This window comes from Scomber scombrus, chromosome 3 (assembly GCF_963691925.1).
Source record: "Scomber scombrus chromosome 3, fScoSco1.1, whole genome shotgun sequence".
Lineage (NCBI taxonomy): Eukaryota > Metazoa > Chordata > Actinopteri > Scombriformes > Scombridae > Scomber > Scomber scombrus.
Genome location: NC_084972.1, coordinates 15,256,467 through 15,272,367, shown reverse-complemented (window position 1 = coordinate 15,272,367; position 15,901 = coordinate 15,256,467). Strand labels below are relative to the sequence as shown.

The following is a 15,901-nucleotide window of genomic DNA, read 5'->3' as shown; positions in this document are numbered from 1 at the left end:
AAAAAGGTTAGCCCATTAGGAAAGGTCAATTTCCAATTAATCCAATTAATCATATATTTTCATCATATTCTATTATAGATCAATGACTAGTCTTGTTATCTGAGATGTGGTCACAGACTGGTTGTTAATGATACATTAAATCAGAAGACATATTATTACATTTATGAGATCTTGTTTTGTAATTGAATGTGTGTGTGACTCACACACAGTGGAATTTGCAGGGTGGGACTTTTTGCTGGTGGCTATTAATGTCTTAGTCATCCAACCTTGAGTGGCACTCCTTCAGCCTCTCGTGTAAATCTTTAGCCCTGCAGTAACAGAGTCTGTAAACACACTCTGTGAGCAAAGTGTTTGTTTTGAGGTTGCTATTTAAAGAAAAGTCACAACAATGTCAAGGTCGTAAGGGTGTAAGTAACTAAATACTTTTACTCCTGTTATTTTAATGGGGTATATTTTTCATATTATAATATTTGTATTTTGAGTACAATATTTTCGACTTCCTATAATCAACATTAATTGCACAATAATGGGGCAAAATGACTGATTGTTTAGCCATTTACTGCATGAGAAACATTTCAATGTTGTGCTTGGTTGAGATGCTGCGATGTTGATCATTTTGCACCATATTCTGTACTCTCACTTCACATCTGTCACTTAATCTCAAGCTAATTTACTCAAGTTAATTACAACTACTGTAAATTGTACTTACAGTAAATATAGTACTTAAATAAAAATAAATGTACTTAGTTCGATTTCACCTCTGCTGATCTCTTTACCATTGCATTTCCTTTTGTAGTTAGTCATTTTGGCTCTCAACTTCAGGTAATAGTGACTGGTTATAAGACAGATGACAATATTTAAAGTGCAGATCCTTCTTTGTGATGAACTGCAGTCATTTTAAAACGTGAATGGTTAATTCCTTGTCTGGTTGGTCACGTGCCATGATTGGTCAGTGCGGAAAAGGCAGAGCAATGGAGTAGCGTACACAATGTTGGTGTAGAAAACATTACTACCCTGCAAGATGACAGACAACAAATGGTATGAGCATGCGCGTGTGTGCGTGCTGGTTTGTGTGTCAGTGAAACGGGGTGTGCTCAGCTGTGTGGAAATGAGAAGGAAAACTAACATTCTCCATCACGTACCCTCCCATACCTTTCACTGGTTTTGGCTATTTAAAAGCTGCTGCCAGTGGTGTCCGTCAGCCTCATTATCACTTTGTCTTGACTTGAGGAATTACTATCCACCTTTCAACAGACTGCAGTCAGTGGAGCTGTGCTAAAGAGGGATCAGAAGTCCTCATAGGGAATAACAATCAACAAGTCAGTGACTAGACCCATTTACTAGAGGACAACTTTCAGTGTGAAATGCTCTATTTAAACATCCTGGTGCTGCTCCTCCTGCAGCCGGCTCTGTCAAAGCCACTGACCACAACAATCAGAAGATGTCCCACCTGTAGAGGAAAGCCTGCACAAAGTCAGACAACTGAAGATTTAAATGCCACATCTTTGGCCCTTGGAGAACCATGTGGGGTCTATACTCTAAGCTGTGCCATTGGTCTGAGTTGTGCCCCTCCAGAAGATGACCCAAAGCCCCTCCGCACCCTGCTGGAAGGCAGAGGAGTCTGCAGTAACAACAGCAGCATCAACTCGACTGATAAGAGCCGCACTGCAGGTAAAGTTCCTACTTTGTGCCTGGAAGACGATGGTAACAAATGAATAGAGTGGTGTTGTTCAGCCTTCGGGTGTTCAGGTCAAGTGAGGTTTGTGATGATTGGATTATCAACACCAAAACTCACCATATAATGACTTATTTGTCTGTTTTTGACAGCATTACAACCTTACATGTCACATTTAATCAACAAATCAATCAATCTTCCTGTAACATGATTATGAGCTCTGAAAATCAAGAGAAACAAGAGACACACCTGTTTAAGTTTCTTTTTTCATAGCTCAGTTGTTAAGTGGTCAACAAGCTGTTACATCACTTTTAGGGCGAGGTAGTGAAACATCAGAATAAGGTGGTGAACATGTTTTACTGGCTTTTTCACCACAATGAAAGTCATTATGAGCATTGATTTTTCTTTTGTTCAAGATAGGTTTTACTCCCTGTGCTTCTATTAGTGTGATTAGTTAACTAAGAGTGAAGTATATTACTAAAAATCCTCTAAAGAAGGTTTTTAGAGAGTTGGTTAAAAAGAAAAACTACAGCTGAGCTCACAACATAATTAAATTAAAGCTGTTTAACATGTATTAACACAGGAATTAAATGCTTAATGTTTTGTCTTTATCTGACCTCAGACCCAGCACCTACTGAGAATCCAGAGGAGGTAAAAACCACCTTCACTTCAGAGAAACAGAAAATGAATATAAGTCTAAGTAGTAAGTTTAGATTGGCACTCATCTATTGAAATCATTTCTTCTTTCAGGCTCCGTGTCGCAAACTACTCACTACACTCATCAAAGGCCTTGATGCCCATATATTTAAAGAACATCATGATATCTACATGCCCAACTGTAACAAGCGAGGTTTCTTCAATAAAAAACAGGTGAGTTTTTATTCTAGATGAATATTATTAAATGATGGAAGTCTTGTTTACAACTGGATGTGTTTGTAGCTTCAGGCTTCATTGTGTGTGTCTGTGTGTTGTGTTTGTGCAGTGTTGGTCGTCTCGGGGTAAGCAGCGGGGCAGGTGCTGGTGCGTGGATGAGAACGGCATGCATGTCGCTTCACAACCAAAACAGAGGGGCGGCCTGAGCTGTTGAAATGCATGAAGCTCGGACTAAAGCAGAGGAGGCTGAAGCTTCATGACCAACATGAGATGAAGATGAAGGAACACCACACAGAGTCTGAAGGAACTCAGAACATTTTGTTCTTTGTCAACTGGGAGCAGCTTTATCAGTGAGAAGCTGTTTTAATAGTCAGGTGTAACTTTGTCTCTTTGCGCCCTCTGCTGAACATATTACGACTGTATTGATCTGACATCCTTCCACATCTACTTACTGAATTTATCAGATGCAGAAGCACATTGCATTATATTTATGAATACAGAATTATCCAACCAAGAGTCACATTGTAATCTGCAGTTTCTTACCAATTTAACTTTAATATTGTATTTCATGTATTCAATATATCATATTTATATTTTTTCAGTATTTTTCGAACTTTTAAACCACTGTAATTGTATTATTACTGTAATGCTGTAAAAAAAAATCTCTGTTTGTCACCCTATTTATATCCCATTAAGTATGATATTATTGATGTTAATATTACTTTTTCTTTTAATCTGAAATGTACCAGTGCTTTCCCATAAGTGCAGACAGGGATATCATTTTTAAAATCTACTTTTTAAATACAGAATTACATGGGTGCATTATTATTATGAATTCCTTTTTTGGCATTAGAAATTTTGCCTCTTGAACAATAAGAGGAGGGGATAAAGACTGATACTGCTGGACGATATTATACAATTATACACAAGAGGTTTCATGAATTCTTTGTGGATTCTGTGCATTTAAAATGTTCAGTCACCTGTTTTGAAAATAAAAATACAATTTCTCAGGAAGTACATCCAGCTGGTCCTTTAATCCAACAGTAACAGATTCATTCATCAATCTAATATTTGTCTACAGTTATGATTACAGCATAGTAGTAACAGCACATATAAACGCCTGTTTCCTTATTTTAAGTCTCACGTCTTTTTTAAGAAATATAACAGGAAGATTTAACTCAGTAATCTGAAGTATTACACTTGCTTTTGTATCCATTTTACATTAAACTATATAATGTCTGAACATTTTGGTGCCTCCTGAAGCATGCTGGGTGGGTCACTGTGGTAACAGAAAGAACCATGATGTATGTTATAACTTATTAGGCATAATTAACCCTTACACCCTGTTCATGCTGTATTCTGATGCTATTGATTTATGAAGAAAAGCAATCACAATGTATCATGATCCTATGTTACATGAAACAATAGCACATTGTTATTTCAGTGAGTATTATTTAATGTGAAGAATGCTATGACATTTTTGAATGCTGATTTATTTTAATTAATGTGGGTCAAACTGAACCTATAGCACCCTCTGCAGTATGTAAAAAAAATGTGAATAAGCTGCACAAACAAAAAAGTTGAAATATTTTGGAATATCTGGGTTACTTTAGGAAAAGTCATAAATTTTTCAGGCTAGAAGAATGCTGTTCAGGTTGTTTTTTTACTGCCCTTACTGAACTTATGGCAAGGGCATTTACTACACTGAGTTATAGAAACACCTGTATACCCTATATTGCAAAACAATTCAATATATTAGCCTTAACAACCTTACTTAAAATATCTATTTTATATAATTTTTTTGTTGAGACTGCTACTTGTATTGGACTACACTATATTGAAAGGCGTCTGTAATATTGTGTCCATCTCATTCATCAACAGTGGATCCTAAAATCTAAGCAATCCCAGTTATGGAAGAAAAAAAACAAACTTCAACTTCACATTTTCAAGTGTCTAATATAAAACTCAAAATAAAGCAAAGTGGGAATCACTTCCTTCATAATGATGCAACAGTTATAGTAGTTTTGAATGAGCCTGTGTAACAACAAAATGTTTCATTTATTACAAGAATGTGAAGTATTGCATTTGACGATTGGATTGATGATTATTACTCTAAAAATTGTGTTAAACTAATTATATTATCAACTATGAGGGATGCGTGAACACCTGTTTGACTTCATTGTTGTTGGTCTGAATCGACCAGGAGGAGCTGTTTCCCAGCAGTCTGCCCACGGCTGCTTTACATAGACAGGACGCCTCAGATGACAACTACCAGCCTGTTCACAGCCGGACACTGAGCTGCTCTCCTCTAAAGACAAAACCCACACGCCTGTCTGACTTGTCACAGTGACATGTCTTCTCCCATTGCCACCTCCAGCCCTTTGATGGCTATGGCGCCCAAAAGGAAGACGAAGAAGAAACACTTTGTGCAGCAGAAAGTGGAAGTTTTCCGAGCCAGTGACCCCGTGTTGAGCGTGTTGATGTGGGGCGTCAATCATTCGGTGGGTATGTGCGCTGCGTAATGTGTCTCATTTGTGTTTATATCGGATTGAGTGTAAATACGTTTACTGACCAGCTGTCTGTGTATGGATCATGCGCAGATTAATGACCTGAGCCAGGTGCCTGTACCTGTCATGCTGCTCCCAGACGACTTTAAAGCCAGCACCAAGATCAAAGTCAACAACCATCTCTTCAACAAGTACAGTGCTCCATTCAACTTTGCCTGATTGTAACCTTAACCTTACTGCTTCCTGTGATTTGCACAGATTTTTGTTGCTCTGATGATTTATTTGTCAGCCTTATCAGAAATTGCAGACCCCCCTCATGAGAACAACAATGCCATTAACAGCACTACAGCTACAGCCATCCTAACAATAAAGCAGTCAAAAAGAGAAAGAAAAATAATAGTTGATCTTGTTTGGACTATAGTCTACAGTATGCAATTATGTAAAACAATGTGTCAACAAAATGTATTCCAAAGTTAGAAATGCATTATAATTTCCTCCCAATGAGTAGTTTCAGTTTTGGGGGCAGAGGCTGTGCAGCATCAAGAAAACAGTTAAGTACATGACTTCATCTGAACATATTCTTGAGGATGTGTGGAACACAGTGTCAAACAGAGCGTGTTAAAAAAAATCATGATTATTTATGAAAAACTGCTATAAACTATGTCAGGTTCAGTTTCTATACGGCTGAAGTCTCCAAAACTGAGTAGCTTTCAATAATCCTTTAATCCATTCAGGAATCCAGGTCGCATAAAGACTTCTAAACAGAGGTTAGGAGGGAACAATAAAGTATGTTTTTGTCAAGTACAAAAGTACAAGTAAGATTTTACTCAAATGTTTTTCATATTGCTTGATGTGGAAGCTGGTTAAATTAATTGGCAGGGTGTAGTAGTAGAGAATAGCTTAAACATAGGTAATATATATATATATATATATATATATATATATATATATATATATATATATATATATATATATATATATATAAAACGACAGACCTGTTGCTTTTAAACACAGATGGAATTCATGTTTCAGTTGCATTGTGAAATATACTGGAATAAAGATGGAGCAAAGATTTTCATCATTTTGAACGAGGATGTCTGTATAGAAACAGCAGCACAAAACAGCAGACATATAATCCTGTTAACCTTTTCATCACATGATTTGAACATGTTACCCTGTACCCTAACCCTAACCCTACTCTGCAGTGAAATATTATATTTGTGCTGTATTCAAGAGGAATAGAGGAACATTAGTGATAGTGATGGCTACCTTGTGCTAAATTTAGGGTTATGATCTCTGACATTATTATATATTTGTTTACTGAAGCTTTGTTAGATGCAGAGTGTGTAAAGTCATGTTACACTGAAAATCAACCTGCAGTATTTAGTTTTATTTATTAAAACTTCTTTCTTCCTCAGAGAGAATCTTCCTGGACAGTTTAAATTCAAAGAGTACTGTCCACAGGTGTTCAGAAACCTGCGAGAGCGCTTTGGCATCGAGGATCAAGATTACCAGGTATAATCAACAGAAAAAAGGGCGCCACAAACACTTATTTTAGAGTGTGAGGCAGATTACAATAGGTTTGGAAAACAGAGACATAGATTTAAACAAACATAAACCATTCAAGATATTTTCAGTGTGTGTTTTCTTATATAAAACCCAGACACTTTTTTGTATCTGTTGATCTTCTATCTTCTAAATTTGCATTTCTTTGTGATATTTGCATGAGGCAGGTGGTACAGAGTCAGTCCACATTTGCTTAGCACACAATTATTTGAGGCGTTCTGTAAGTGCGCTTTAAAGCATGTGCTGATTGAAGCCATGTTACTGCCGACCTAAAAGAGTGCTGCATTAAATGTCTTAAATCAAAGCGGACATCAATGCAAAATACAGCTTTTTGTTCCAGCGTGATCCATAATGGTAGCAGCAGGCTGAGTCTACTATTTGTGGCAGACATTTGCATTTCTATAATTTTCAGTGCTTCTGTGAAAAATGTTTGCATTTCAAAAGAGGATACAGGGACACAAAAGGCTTCATACAGCAGGACAGATGTATTGTGCAGCTAATGTCACGTGTTACTGGTGCTCACCAACAGGTGTCTCTGGCCCGCAGTCCTCCGCTTAAAGATGAGGAGGGGCAGAGCGTGGGGCTGTTGCTGACATCATATGACCGCACTTTAGTAATCAAAGAAATCTCCAGTGAGGAGGTGGAGGAGATGCACAACATACTCTCTGAGTATCACCAGGTAGGGCCGACACAGACTGGAAGACCCAAACATTATTCTAACCAGTTGTTCTATTTTTCTAGATTGTGTTGAGGGATTAATTATATTAGTCACACATTTTCCACTCATTTTGTTCTGTATCTTTTGTGTACAAGACAAAGTGTGATAACACTTGTTGCCAATGTGAAGATTTTATAACAGTAAAACTGATAGATGAGTGTATTTCAATAAGAGTTTTTATCAGGACTCTTTTTTTACATCTAAATTTGAGTTTATAAAAATGCTTAATATCAAGGATGTTATGTCTGCCTCTACAGACCATTATAAAGAACAGACTAATGGGAAAGTATACATTTTACTTGTCAGCAAAATAAATTCATAATTTTGGAATTTTGTACTAAAGTATATGTATTTACATTTGTTTTGACCTAATGGCAGAGTAAAAATGACAAACCCCACATCATAGATAATGATGATATTCTTTAAAATATTAACTTGAGACCCATTTATTAGCTTTTTCCTGAGCTTTCAACTGCATCTTAGTGTTGTCATCAGAGGAGGAATGTCCTTTATTCTTATAGCATTTTTTTCTTCTAATTTTCATTTTTCAAATGATAGTAAGTGGATCATGATATTTATTTTTATTTTTTGTCAAACTACTATTTCAGTGGGCAGTGTGGCTGTAGAGATGGCAACGTCTGACAGTTTTAGGGCATCATTAGTCATTAAACTGTCAATTATTTTCTCAATTGATTACAATCCATTAGTTGTTTGGTCCATAAAATAGTAAAAATGTTGATTAGCATTTCCCAAAGCCCAAGGTGACGTCCGCATTTTTCTTCTTGTGTCCTAAACAACAATCCACAGCACAAAGATATTTAGTTTACTATCAGAGAGGATAGTAAACACATTTCAGAAGCTGGAATCAGATCATTTGGACATTTTCTTAAATGTTCAATTGAACTTTAAAAAAAAAATCAGGCAATTAATGTTATAGTTAATTACAACAATCAGCAACTACCAGAAGGATTTGATTTAACTAATTTGTCTTTATGGCAGCACACTAATGACATTCCCATCAGCCTCAGCTGTACTTTGTGCTTAGAACTCATTAGCTAACATTAGCAACATTACATGCTAAACTAGAATAGTTAAGATAACATTACATAACATTATACCTGCTAAAACACCAACATGTTGTCAGTATAAGCATGTTAGCATTTAGCTCAAAGTACCACTGTGTCAACATACAGTGTCACACAGTTGGTAGAGAGACACTTGTTTAGAATAAGCAGTCCACTCACTCTTGTTTCATTATTTCAAAGCAGCAAACTAGAGTGAGACAGGCTGACTTGAGCAGAGATGTACAACCTGTCTAGTGGTGATCACAGGCCAGTGTAGCACTTTAATTTAAGCACATGCTTCTGGGTTCTGTAGATACTTCCATTGTTCCCCATCATTTATTTTCCATTCACCGCTGTTCTCTTCCAGCATATTGTCACGTGCCATGGCAGTACATTGCTCCCTCAGTTCCTGGCAATGTACAGAGTCACTGTGGAGAGTGAGGACACATACCTGTTAGTGATGAGGAACATGTTCAGCCACAGACTGCATGTACACAGGAAGTACGATCTCAAGGTAAATTATGCCAGAGTCATGTAGCTAGATGAGGATCCAGAGAGTGTAATCAGTACAGATATCATATTATTAATGCTGCACACAGTCTGATGTGTCATGTGTTGAAATATCCTGTGTTTGTAGTTTTAGTAGATTTTATCACAGATCATGGAAAGTTATGACCCAACATGAAAACTATTTGAGAGATGATACAACCACTTAAAGAATCTACTGGTTGGAACTTGAATGCTAATGAATTTATAAATTCTACATGACTCTGAATAACAGTTGACCACTGTATGAACTGATGTGTGAATGTGGTTTCTGCAGAAATCAGTGAAATACTGTGGGGTGCTGTCTTTCCTCAGGGTTCCCTGGTGTCTCGTGAAGCAAGTTTTAAAGAGAAGGTGAGGTCAGATTAAAGGGTATGTCAGTTTTGTTATGTTACCCTTGACATTTATGCATGTGTTTGTGACTCAACATTATTTAAGGTTTGCCGCATTACTAAGTGAGATCTAATATTTTATTCAATGAATACAGCCTGAAGCAAGCCTCAAAGTCTTGGACATTTTAAAAAACAACAACTAAATGACAAACTATTTTTTAGAGGGAAGGGTAGTTCTTCAATTGCAATAATTATTGGCAACTTATTGATTAGATGTGGTCAGATGTGTTATTGATAAGAAACATAAGAGTGGTGTTGGAGAGTCTCATAGATAGTCAGTTAATTAGAAAGTTGAAAGAGTCAGAACCATTTGATGTAATTTGATTCAGACTCAAAGATAATGAATTAGATCGTGCAAGGACTGATGAATTTGTTTTGATCTGCTTACTTTCAATTATATATGTGGAGGATGTAAAAAAAAAAAAAAGAAGTTTGGCACAGGTACTGTAGATGGCTTGACTTGTAAGAGGAAAAAAAGTTTTATGTATGTCTGGCTGCATGCACTATGAATTCTGCTATAAGTGGTGCTAAGTCCAGGATGCAGCAATGGGGTCCTTGCAAAATAGTGTTGGGAGGCAACTTGTTTGAGATTAAAATGGCTAAATCCCCAGCAGAAGAAAATGCCACATGAAACAGTAAAAGATGTATATCAACGATGATATGCTTTTACTGATAAAAAAGACAAATATAAGTTGCCATTTTCAGCATGTACATTATACGTTGAAAATGATAGCATGCCGATAGCGGAAGGGGAGGAGAATGCCGTCTGAAATAGTCGACCAATGGCCACAGTCTGCATCCAGTGAGTCAGACTAAGTTAAGCCCAACTTGAAATAACCCTTGATGACATCATAAGGATTATTTTCTCAAGACATGACAAAGCTCCCTCTAAAACTATAGAAGACACTGTCATTTGTATTCACTGGCTGATCAGTTTTCGACCAGACTAGTAAAAGAGTGTTTATGTGTAAAATTGGTGGAAAGCCCCTTTAACAAGCTGAAATTTGAATGCATTTGAATTATATTCATGTACACACTTACAACAGTAAGTAGCTTGAGAAAAAGTAAAATGAAGTCAACTCTTCGTTTTTATGCATAACGAGGACAACATAACGACTGTAACAAGCTTGAATTGGTTGAACAGTCTGTCTGGAGGCGTGGACGCCGGCTGTTTTCCCCAGTCTGACATGTTGTATTTCTAACTGCAAACATGAGAAATGTACTTTTTGAAATGAGTGACAATTCCTTTATGTTTGTGAGGTGAGACCAATGTGATTTAAAGATTAGATTTTCATGCAGCCAGTTAGCAATAGACTGTTTAGATAACATCAGCACCCTTGTGGTTGAACTAGAGCGACTGTGACCTAGATATAAAGACTGAAAAATAGCTGGTTGAATAGATGGGGTTAAAATAACTGCAGAGCTGTGAAAAACTTTGATCTTTCCAACTGTGTTGATTTGAAAAACAATATTTGGAGCAACATTATTTGACTTTTATGTTGCAAAGAAATTATATTTTAATAAGAAACTTGGTAATGAATATTATGGGTTTTTTAGGCTAAATGTAATGTAGTTTACTTTTGCTCTGTATTTTCAGGTGAAAGAACTGCCCACATATAAGGATGTAGACTTCAGGAATAACATGCAAAAGGTTTATGTGAGTGACGAGGAGAAGGAGAAAATCATGGACAAACTAAACAAAGATACTGAGGTAAAAAATTAAGAAATGCATGCAGACATTATTCTCTCAGACAGGATTTTAGCAGTGTGTCGTCTTTGTGCAGTTTCTGGTGCGTATGAGGATCATGGACTACAGCCTGCTGCTGGGTATCCATGATGTCGAGCGGGCTGAGAGGGAGGAGGAGGAGGAGATGATGGAGTCGTCCTGTGAGGAGGAAGAAGAGGATGAAAATGGCTTGGCTCCTGCTCAAGGCTCCACTTCACCTGAGGGTATCGCTGGCTACATGAACTCCTTCAAACCCATGGGTCCCGGGGAGTTCGACCCTTATGTGGATGTGTATGCTATTCAAAGTACTGAAGGTGAGTCCTGACAACCACCAGATGTGTATTTATGCAGGGTATAGGAGCTATAATGTACCATCTCACAGTGGAGATCATACCTGCAGATCAGTATCACTGACCGTATCCTGTGAACACTGCCACTCTCGTGTAGGTGCACCCCAGAGGGAGGTGTATTTCATGGGTCTGATTGACGTGCTGACGCATTACGACACCAAGAAGAAAGCTGCTCACGCTGCCAAGGCTGTCAAACATGGGGTGAGAGATCATAGTCCTTTTAGAGGGATTGTTTAAATCAGCTCTCTCTGTCCTGCAAAGTGTAAAGGGTTGCTTAATTTAGTTATTTTTTATATCAACACTGTGTGTGTGTGTGTGTGTGTGTGTGTGTGTGTGTGTGTGTGTGTGTGTGTGTGTGTGTGTGTGTGTGTGTGTGTGTGTGTGTGTGTGTGTGTGTTTCAGGCAGGAGCAGAAATGTCGACAGCTCATCCAGAGCAATACGCTAAACGTTTCAAAGAGTTCATCACTAAGATCTTTGCCTAGTTCAAGGATTCAGTCCAGATCACTACCATCATCATTTAATACAAGAGGAGTTCTACTATGCAATACCTAAGCCATGTCAAATCAATATCAAGATGCCCTCAAAATTTAATTAATAGTAATTTCTAAATAATTCACGTAATATTTGAATATTTCTCCTCCTGAAAAATGTGTTGGTTTGTCATTCTGTCTGTTGTCAATATTTTCCATCAGTGACAACACTTGACAAAATAATTTGGTAAAACATGGCAAATCTGTAGGTTCTCATTCAGGGAAAATACAATGTTCATCTATTTTTCAGCACCAATATGTGAATTTAACCTCATAAGATGTAATTTTACATGATTTCAATTTTTCATATGTGCTGCCTTAGTAAGCACGAATACATGAATATTTTGCCAAGTCTAGATTTAAAATAAACAGCACAGACATCACAGTGTTAAGTAACACCAGCTGGCCCTGTTTTTAGCACATCTTTTAAAATTAAGATTATTAGAATTATATTTAAAGTCTACCATGTAATTATAACACAAATAGGTGAAGCCATTAGACATTTTGTTTATTGATGAATGTTTTATGAATGATGAAATTGTGTTTTATTGACTATTAAAGTATTTTCACAAAAACAAAAATACCAGATTTCTTCAGAGATTGAACAATAATCCATACACTGAGTGCTCTGTTACCATAGCTAATGAAATAGTTTCACCATTTCATTTTCCTTTACCATAAAGACTGTACTGTAATTTTACTTCTATCTGTACATCACTAAATTAGGCTGCTGGAGATTTAAAGGAAACTCCTGTTTTTGCTGACCTCTAGTGGTTTACCTTCTCACCTGTCTGTAGTGAGAGACAGGTGTCTTGTGATATTACTGCTGTGGGGTGTGGTCAGAGGTTAAAGAGACTTAAAACTTTCAACAGAGAGGACGGTAACACACTGCTTTTCAGTGAGCGGGGAGCTCCTGGTCTGAAAAGTGAAGCCAATGCTGAAGTTCCTCAAATCTCCATTGAGAACATTGCCCCTATTCTCACTTGATTTATTACCTCAGTAAACACAATCCTGATAAGTTTATGGTCTTTGTTTCAAGTCTTTTTCAAAACGGCAATACGTTCATTTTGTATATTACCATCCTATTTAAAGTAAAATAAATGAGTGCAAAGCCAATTTGCCAAACTCAAGGCTTCAGAACAGCAGTCCACAAACCAGAGGTTGACATCATTTTGACTATTATGTCCTTTTTTCTTTTTTTTTTTTTTTTTTTTAACAGTATATGCTGTTCAGCATAGTGTTATACCTTATTCTTTAAGTACACATTATCTAATTTCGTTTGTGTCTTCAATTCCAAAAACTGGAATGCTTTACATGTAGGACAACACTCTTTCAACTCAGCAGTCAGTATTTATTGTGCCATATTTTGCTTGCAGTGCAGTGTTTCCAGTTAGGCTATACACAAGCTTGCATCATCTGAGAGGCACCGTAGCTCACCAAATATTAAACTATAAATTAATCATTGAGTTTTCAAGTCAAATGTTGTAGCTTAGATCCAGCTTCATATATCGTCACTTTTATTTCACTTTCATTAAACATATTTTAGCTGCTTGTAAGTCTTACTATATAAGCAGAAGTGAAAGGGATGTGTGGTATCCAGGCTCACATGGCACATACTGTGTGCTCCTTTAACATGAAGTCTCAGTGGCTACACATTCATTTTTGTTCTTATTTAGTCCTCTCCCTTGTCCCAGTCCTCCTGGCATACATTCCTTAAACTCCTGATGAGACGGTTATGAGGATGTGACTTTGGACTCAATTGTAAGTTTGGCCGAGTGGACAAACAGGCAGAGAAATAACAAAAACAGCATAAGCTTGTGTGATGAACTCTAAGGGCAGTTTGTCAATTTATATTACACTGGATAAATACTATCAGGTATAGAAAGCAAATGGAGATAATCATGATATTGCTTTGTTTGGTTTTATGACGAGTCATATTTAAAGTATTTGGGAATTTTGGCAAGATAATTATCGATTACCATTAATTTCTTTCAGCATGTTTAAGGGAAACTGGGAGTTAAATATTTTGTTGATCTGTGCACTGAGTCTTGGTTAAGAGTATTATACTGGTGGCAAATGTAAAGGTTGATAAAAACAGTTTACAACTAAACTTAAAAAAACTTTTAAAGGTGAAATTAAACATGCTACCTCTGTTGCATCCAAAAGATACAATTTGAAAACTCAACAGCATCATCTCACCAAATACAATGATTCAGTTACAATAATCCTCTGGTCCTCTGTAATTTGAAAGGTAACCATTCACAATGAGATCTATCTCCTGTTAGGAGTAACTTTGTCACTGCTTTTCTCTTTTTTTGTGGTAATTTCCTTTTGGTACTTTGAGAAAAATCTATTATTGGGATCAATAGTGTTAAAAAATACAAGCTTTATATGTTTTTTGGGTTACTATCTCATACTATTTTTGATGTGTCATTTTAGTTCTCAGACAGTATCTCAGTTATTCCCTTCCTGGTATACATTACCAGATTACTTTATTGTTATTGTGTTGTTACAGTACTTTTGTTTTTATGTGTTCCCAGAAGTATTCAAACAAGTGTAAATCAATGAAACAGAAATAATATTGCTCTGTGCGTTGTGGTATTACACTATAAAATAAAGTTCAGGACTTCGACCTAGAAAGAAGTAGGTCAAAGTCATCAGGGGCCTTTAACAAGGACAGATTTGATCTGAAAGATCTCACATTCAAATGCTAGATGAGTGTTAAGTGATGGCCACTGGCTGATGGAGGACTCCACCTGTCCAGAAAACTGCTCCCTCTTTTGTTTGAAACATGAACACCACTGCACACCATCATGTGTGATGCAACTGTGCTGTGCAATGATCTCATCTACTGGAGCTTCCCTCACCCTCCCAGGAGCAGTCTCCATATTACTAGGTTAAGATTAGTCAAGAAATAAAACAAATCTGCTTTTTGCACATGACAAACATTACAAGATAAGGCTGGCGCTTTTGCAAAAACAATAAACTCATCCTACTTACAAGTATTATGTGTGTATCCAAAGGCTATATTGAATTAATCTGTGCCAATAATAATCGTTTTTGGACAACAGGACCTGTCCAAAAACTATTAATTATTATTATTATTAAACTATTAATTAAACTATTAAAAACATATCAGTGAGCCACACCACTGCACTGGGTCACATGTTCCTTCACCCGGGAGGCCATGGCTACTGTAGTTTGTTTAGAAACACCTTCAAAGACCAGCCACAGAGATCATATTTTCAGTTTCAGAGGAGTAGTTCCATGTATTGCAGATGCCACTGTACATGCACTAGCTTGTTGTGCTACATATCACGATTTCTTGTACCAATTTTCTTTGAGAAATGTATAATATAGCAAAGTCAAGAGGTTGTGATATGAAACACAAGCTAGCACATGTACAGTGGCATCTATAATACAAAGAACTACTCTCCTGAGAATTTAAATGTTATCACTATTATTTGTTTCTAATTTTAATTTTCTAATTTTGTTCCATTGCTTTCGTCATGAAGTAACATGTCACCCAGTGCTGCAGTGTGGTCACTGATCTGTTTTTAATAGTTTTTGGACAACAATGGAGGTCAGTGGAATGTGATATATCAGACTTTGGATAGATACATAATGCTTGTTGGATGAGTTTATTGTTGGTTTAGCTGTGCACATGAGATTTGTGGACAATAAGAAAAATATATAAATTCGCCAGCCTTATCCTTCAACTCAGCTTGCTTTTTGAAATATGGTTTGCTATGAGCAGAAAATGTACACACAAAACACCAGAGCTTGGGCAGTAGCCTTAGTGTATTGATAATGAATGCTCTATGAATCATTGCATGAGTAAAAAAATACAAATGGAAAGAGATGCTTACATCACAGACATGTACACTCAGCGAAGAGATTAACACAAAAATACATACAGTACTGCAGGAGGATTGTTTATGTCATTTTTTAAA

At 36.7% G+C, this 15,901-nt stretch overlaps 3 protein-coding genes across 4 annotated transcripts in view; all 3 read left to right on the top strand.

Moving 5' to 3' along the window:
- suox (sulfite oxidase) overlaps positions 1–15,901 on the top strand; it is a 161,844-nt gene that overhangs the window by 41,798 nt on the left and 104,145 nt on the right. The gene's annotated exons all lie outside the window — the stretch shown is intronic.
- LOC133977836 (insulin-like growth factor-binding protein 6) lies at positions 1,154–3,162 on the top strand. The gene is made up of 4 exons (XM_062416126.1): positions 1,154–1,671; positions 2,298–2,326; positions 2,426–2,545; positions 2,658–3,162. The coding sequence occupies exons 1-4, from the start codon at positions 1,365–1,367 to the stop codon at positions 2,760–2,762; spliced, it is 561 nt and encodes a 186-aa protein (XP_062272110.1). The 5' UTR covers positions 1,154–1,364; the 3' UTR covers positions 2,763–3,162.
- LOC133977682 (phosphatidylinositol 5-phosphate 4-kinase type-2 gamma-like) lies at positions 4,900–11,900 on the top strand. Of its 2 annotated transcripts, XM_062415928.1 has the most exons (10): positions 4,900–5,049; positions 5,149–5,246; positions 6,474–6,570; positions 7,151–7,300; positions 8,771–8,917; positions 9,265–9,303; positions 10,939–11,052; positions 11,126–11,381; positions 11,515–11,618; positions 11,820–11,900. In XM_062415928.1, exons 1-10 carry the CDS (start codon positions 4,900–4,902, stop codon positions 11,898–11,900), a joined length of 1,236 nt encoding a protein of 411 aa, XP_062271912.1. The 2 variants fall into 2 exon arrangements, with proteins under 2 accessions (XP_062271912.1, XP_062271913.1); XM_062415929.1 differs by lacking the exon at positions 7,151–7,300.

Coding starts and splice junctions, on each gene's coding strand:
- LOC133977836 (XM_062416126.1), top strand. CDS start 1,365: ATGCTCTATTTAAACATCCTGGTGCTGCTCCTCCTGCAGCCGGCTCTG. Junction 1,672..2,297: donor TGATAAGAGCCGCACTGCAG/GTAAAGTTCCTA, acceptor ATCTGACCTCAG/ACCCAGCACCTACTGAGAAT. Junction 2,546..2,657: donor GTTTCTTCAATAAAAAACAG/GTGAGTTTTTAT, acceptor GTGTTTGTGCAG/TGTTGGTCGTCTCGGGGTAA.
- LOC133977682 (XM_062415928.1), top strand. CDS start 4,900: ATGTCTTCTCCCATTGCCACCTCCAGCCCTTTGATGGCTATGGCGCCC. Junction 6,571..7,150: donor TCGAGGATCAAGATTACCAG/GTATAATCAACA, acceptor GCTCACCAACAG/GTGTCTCTGGCCCGCAGTCC. Junction 7,301..8,770: donor TACTCTCTGAGTATCACCAG/GTAGGGCCGACA, acceptor GTTCTCTTCCAG/CATATTGTCACGTGCCATGG.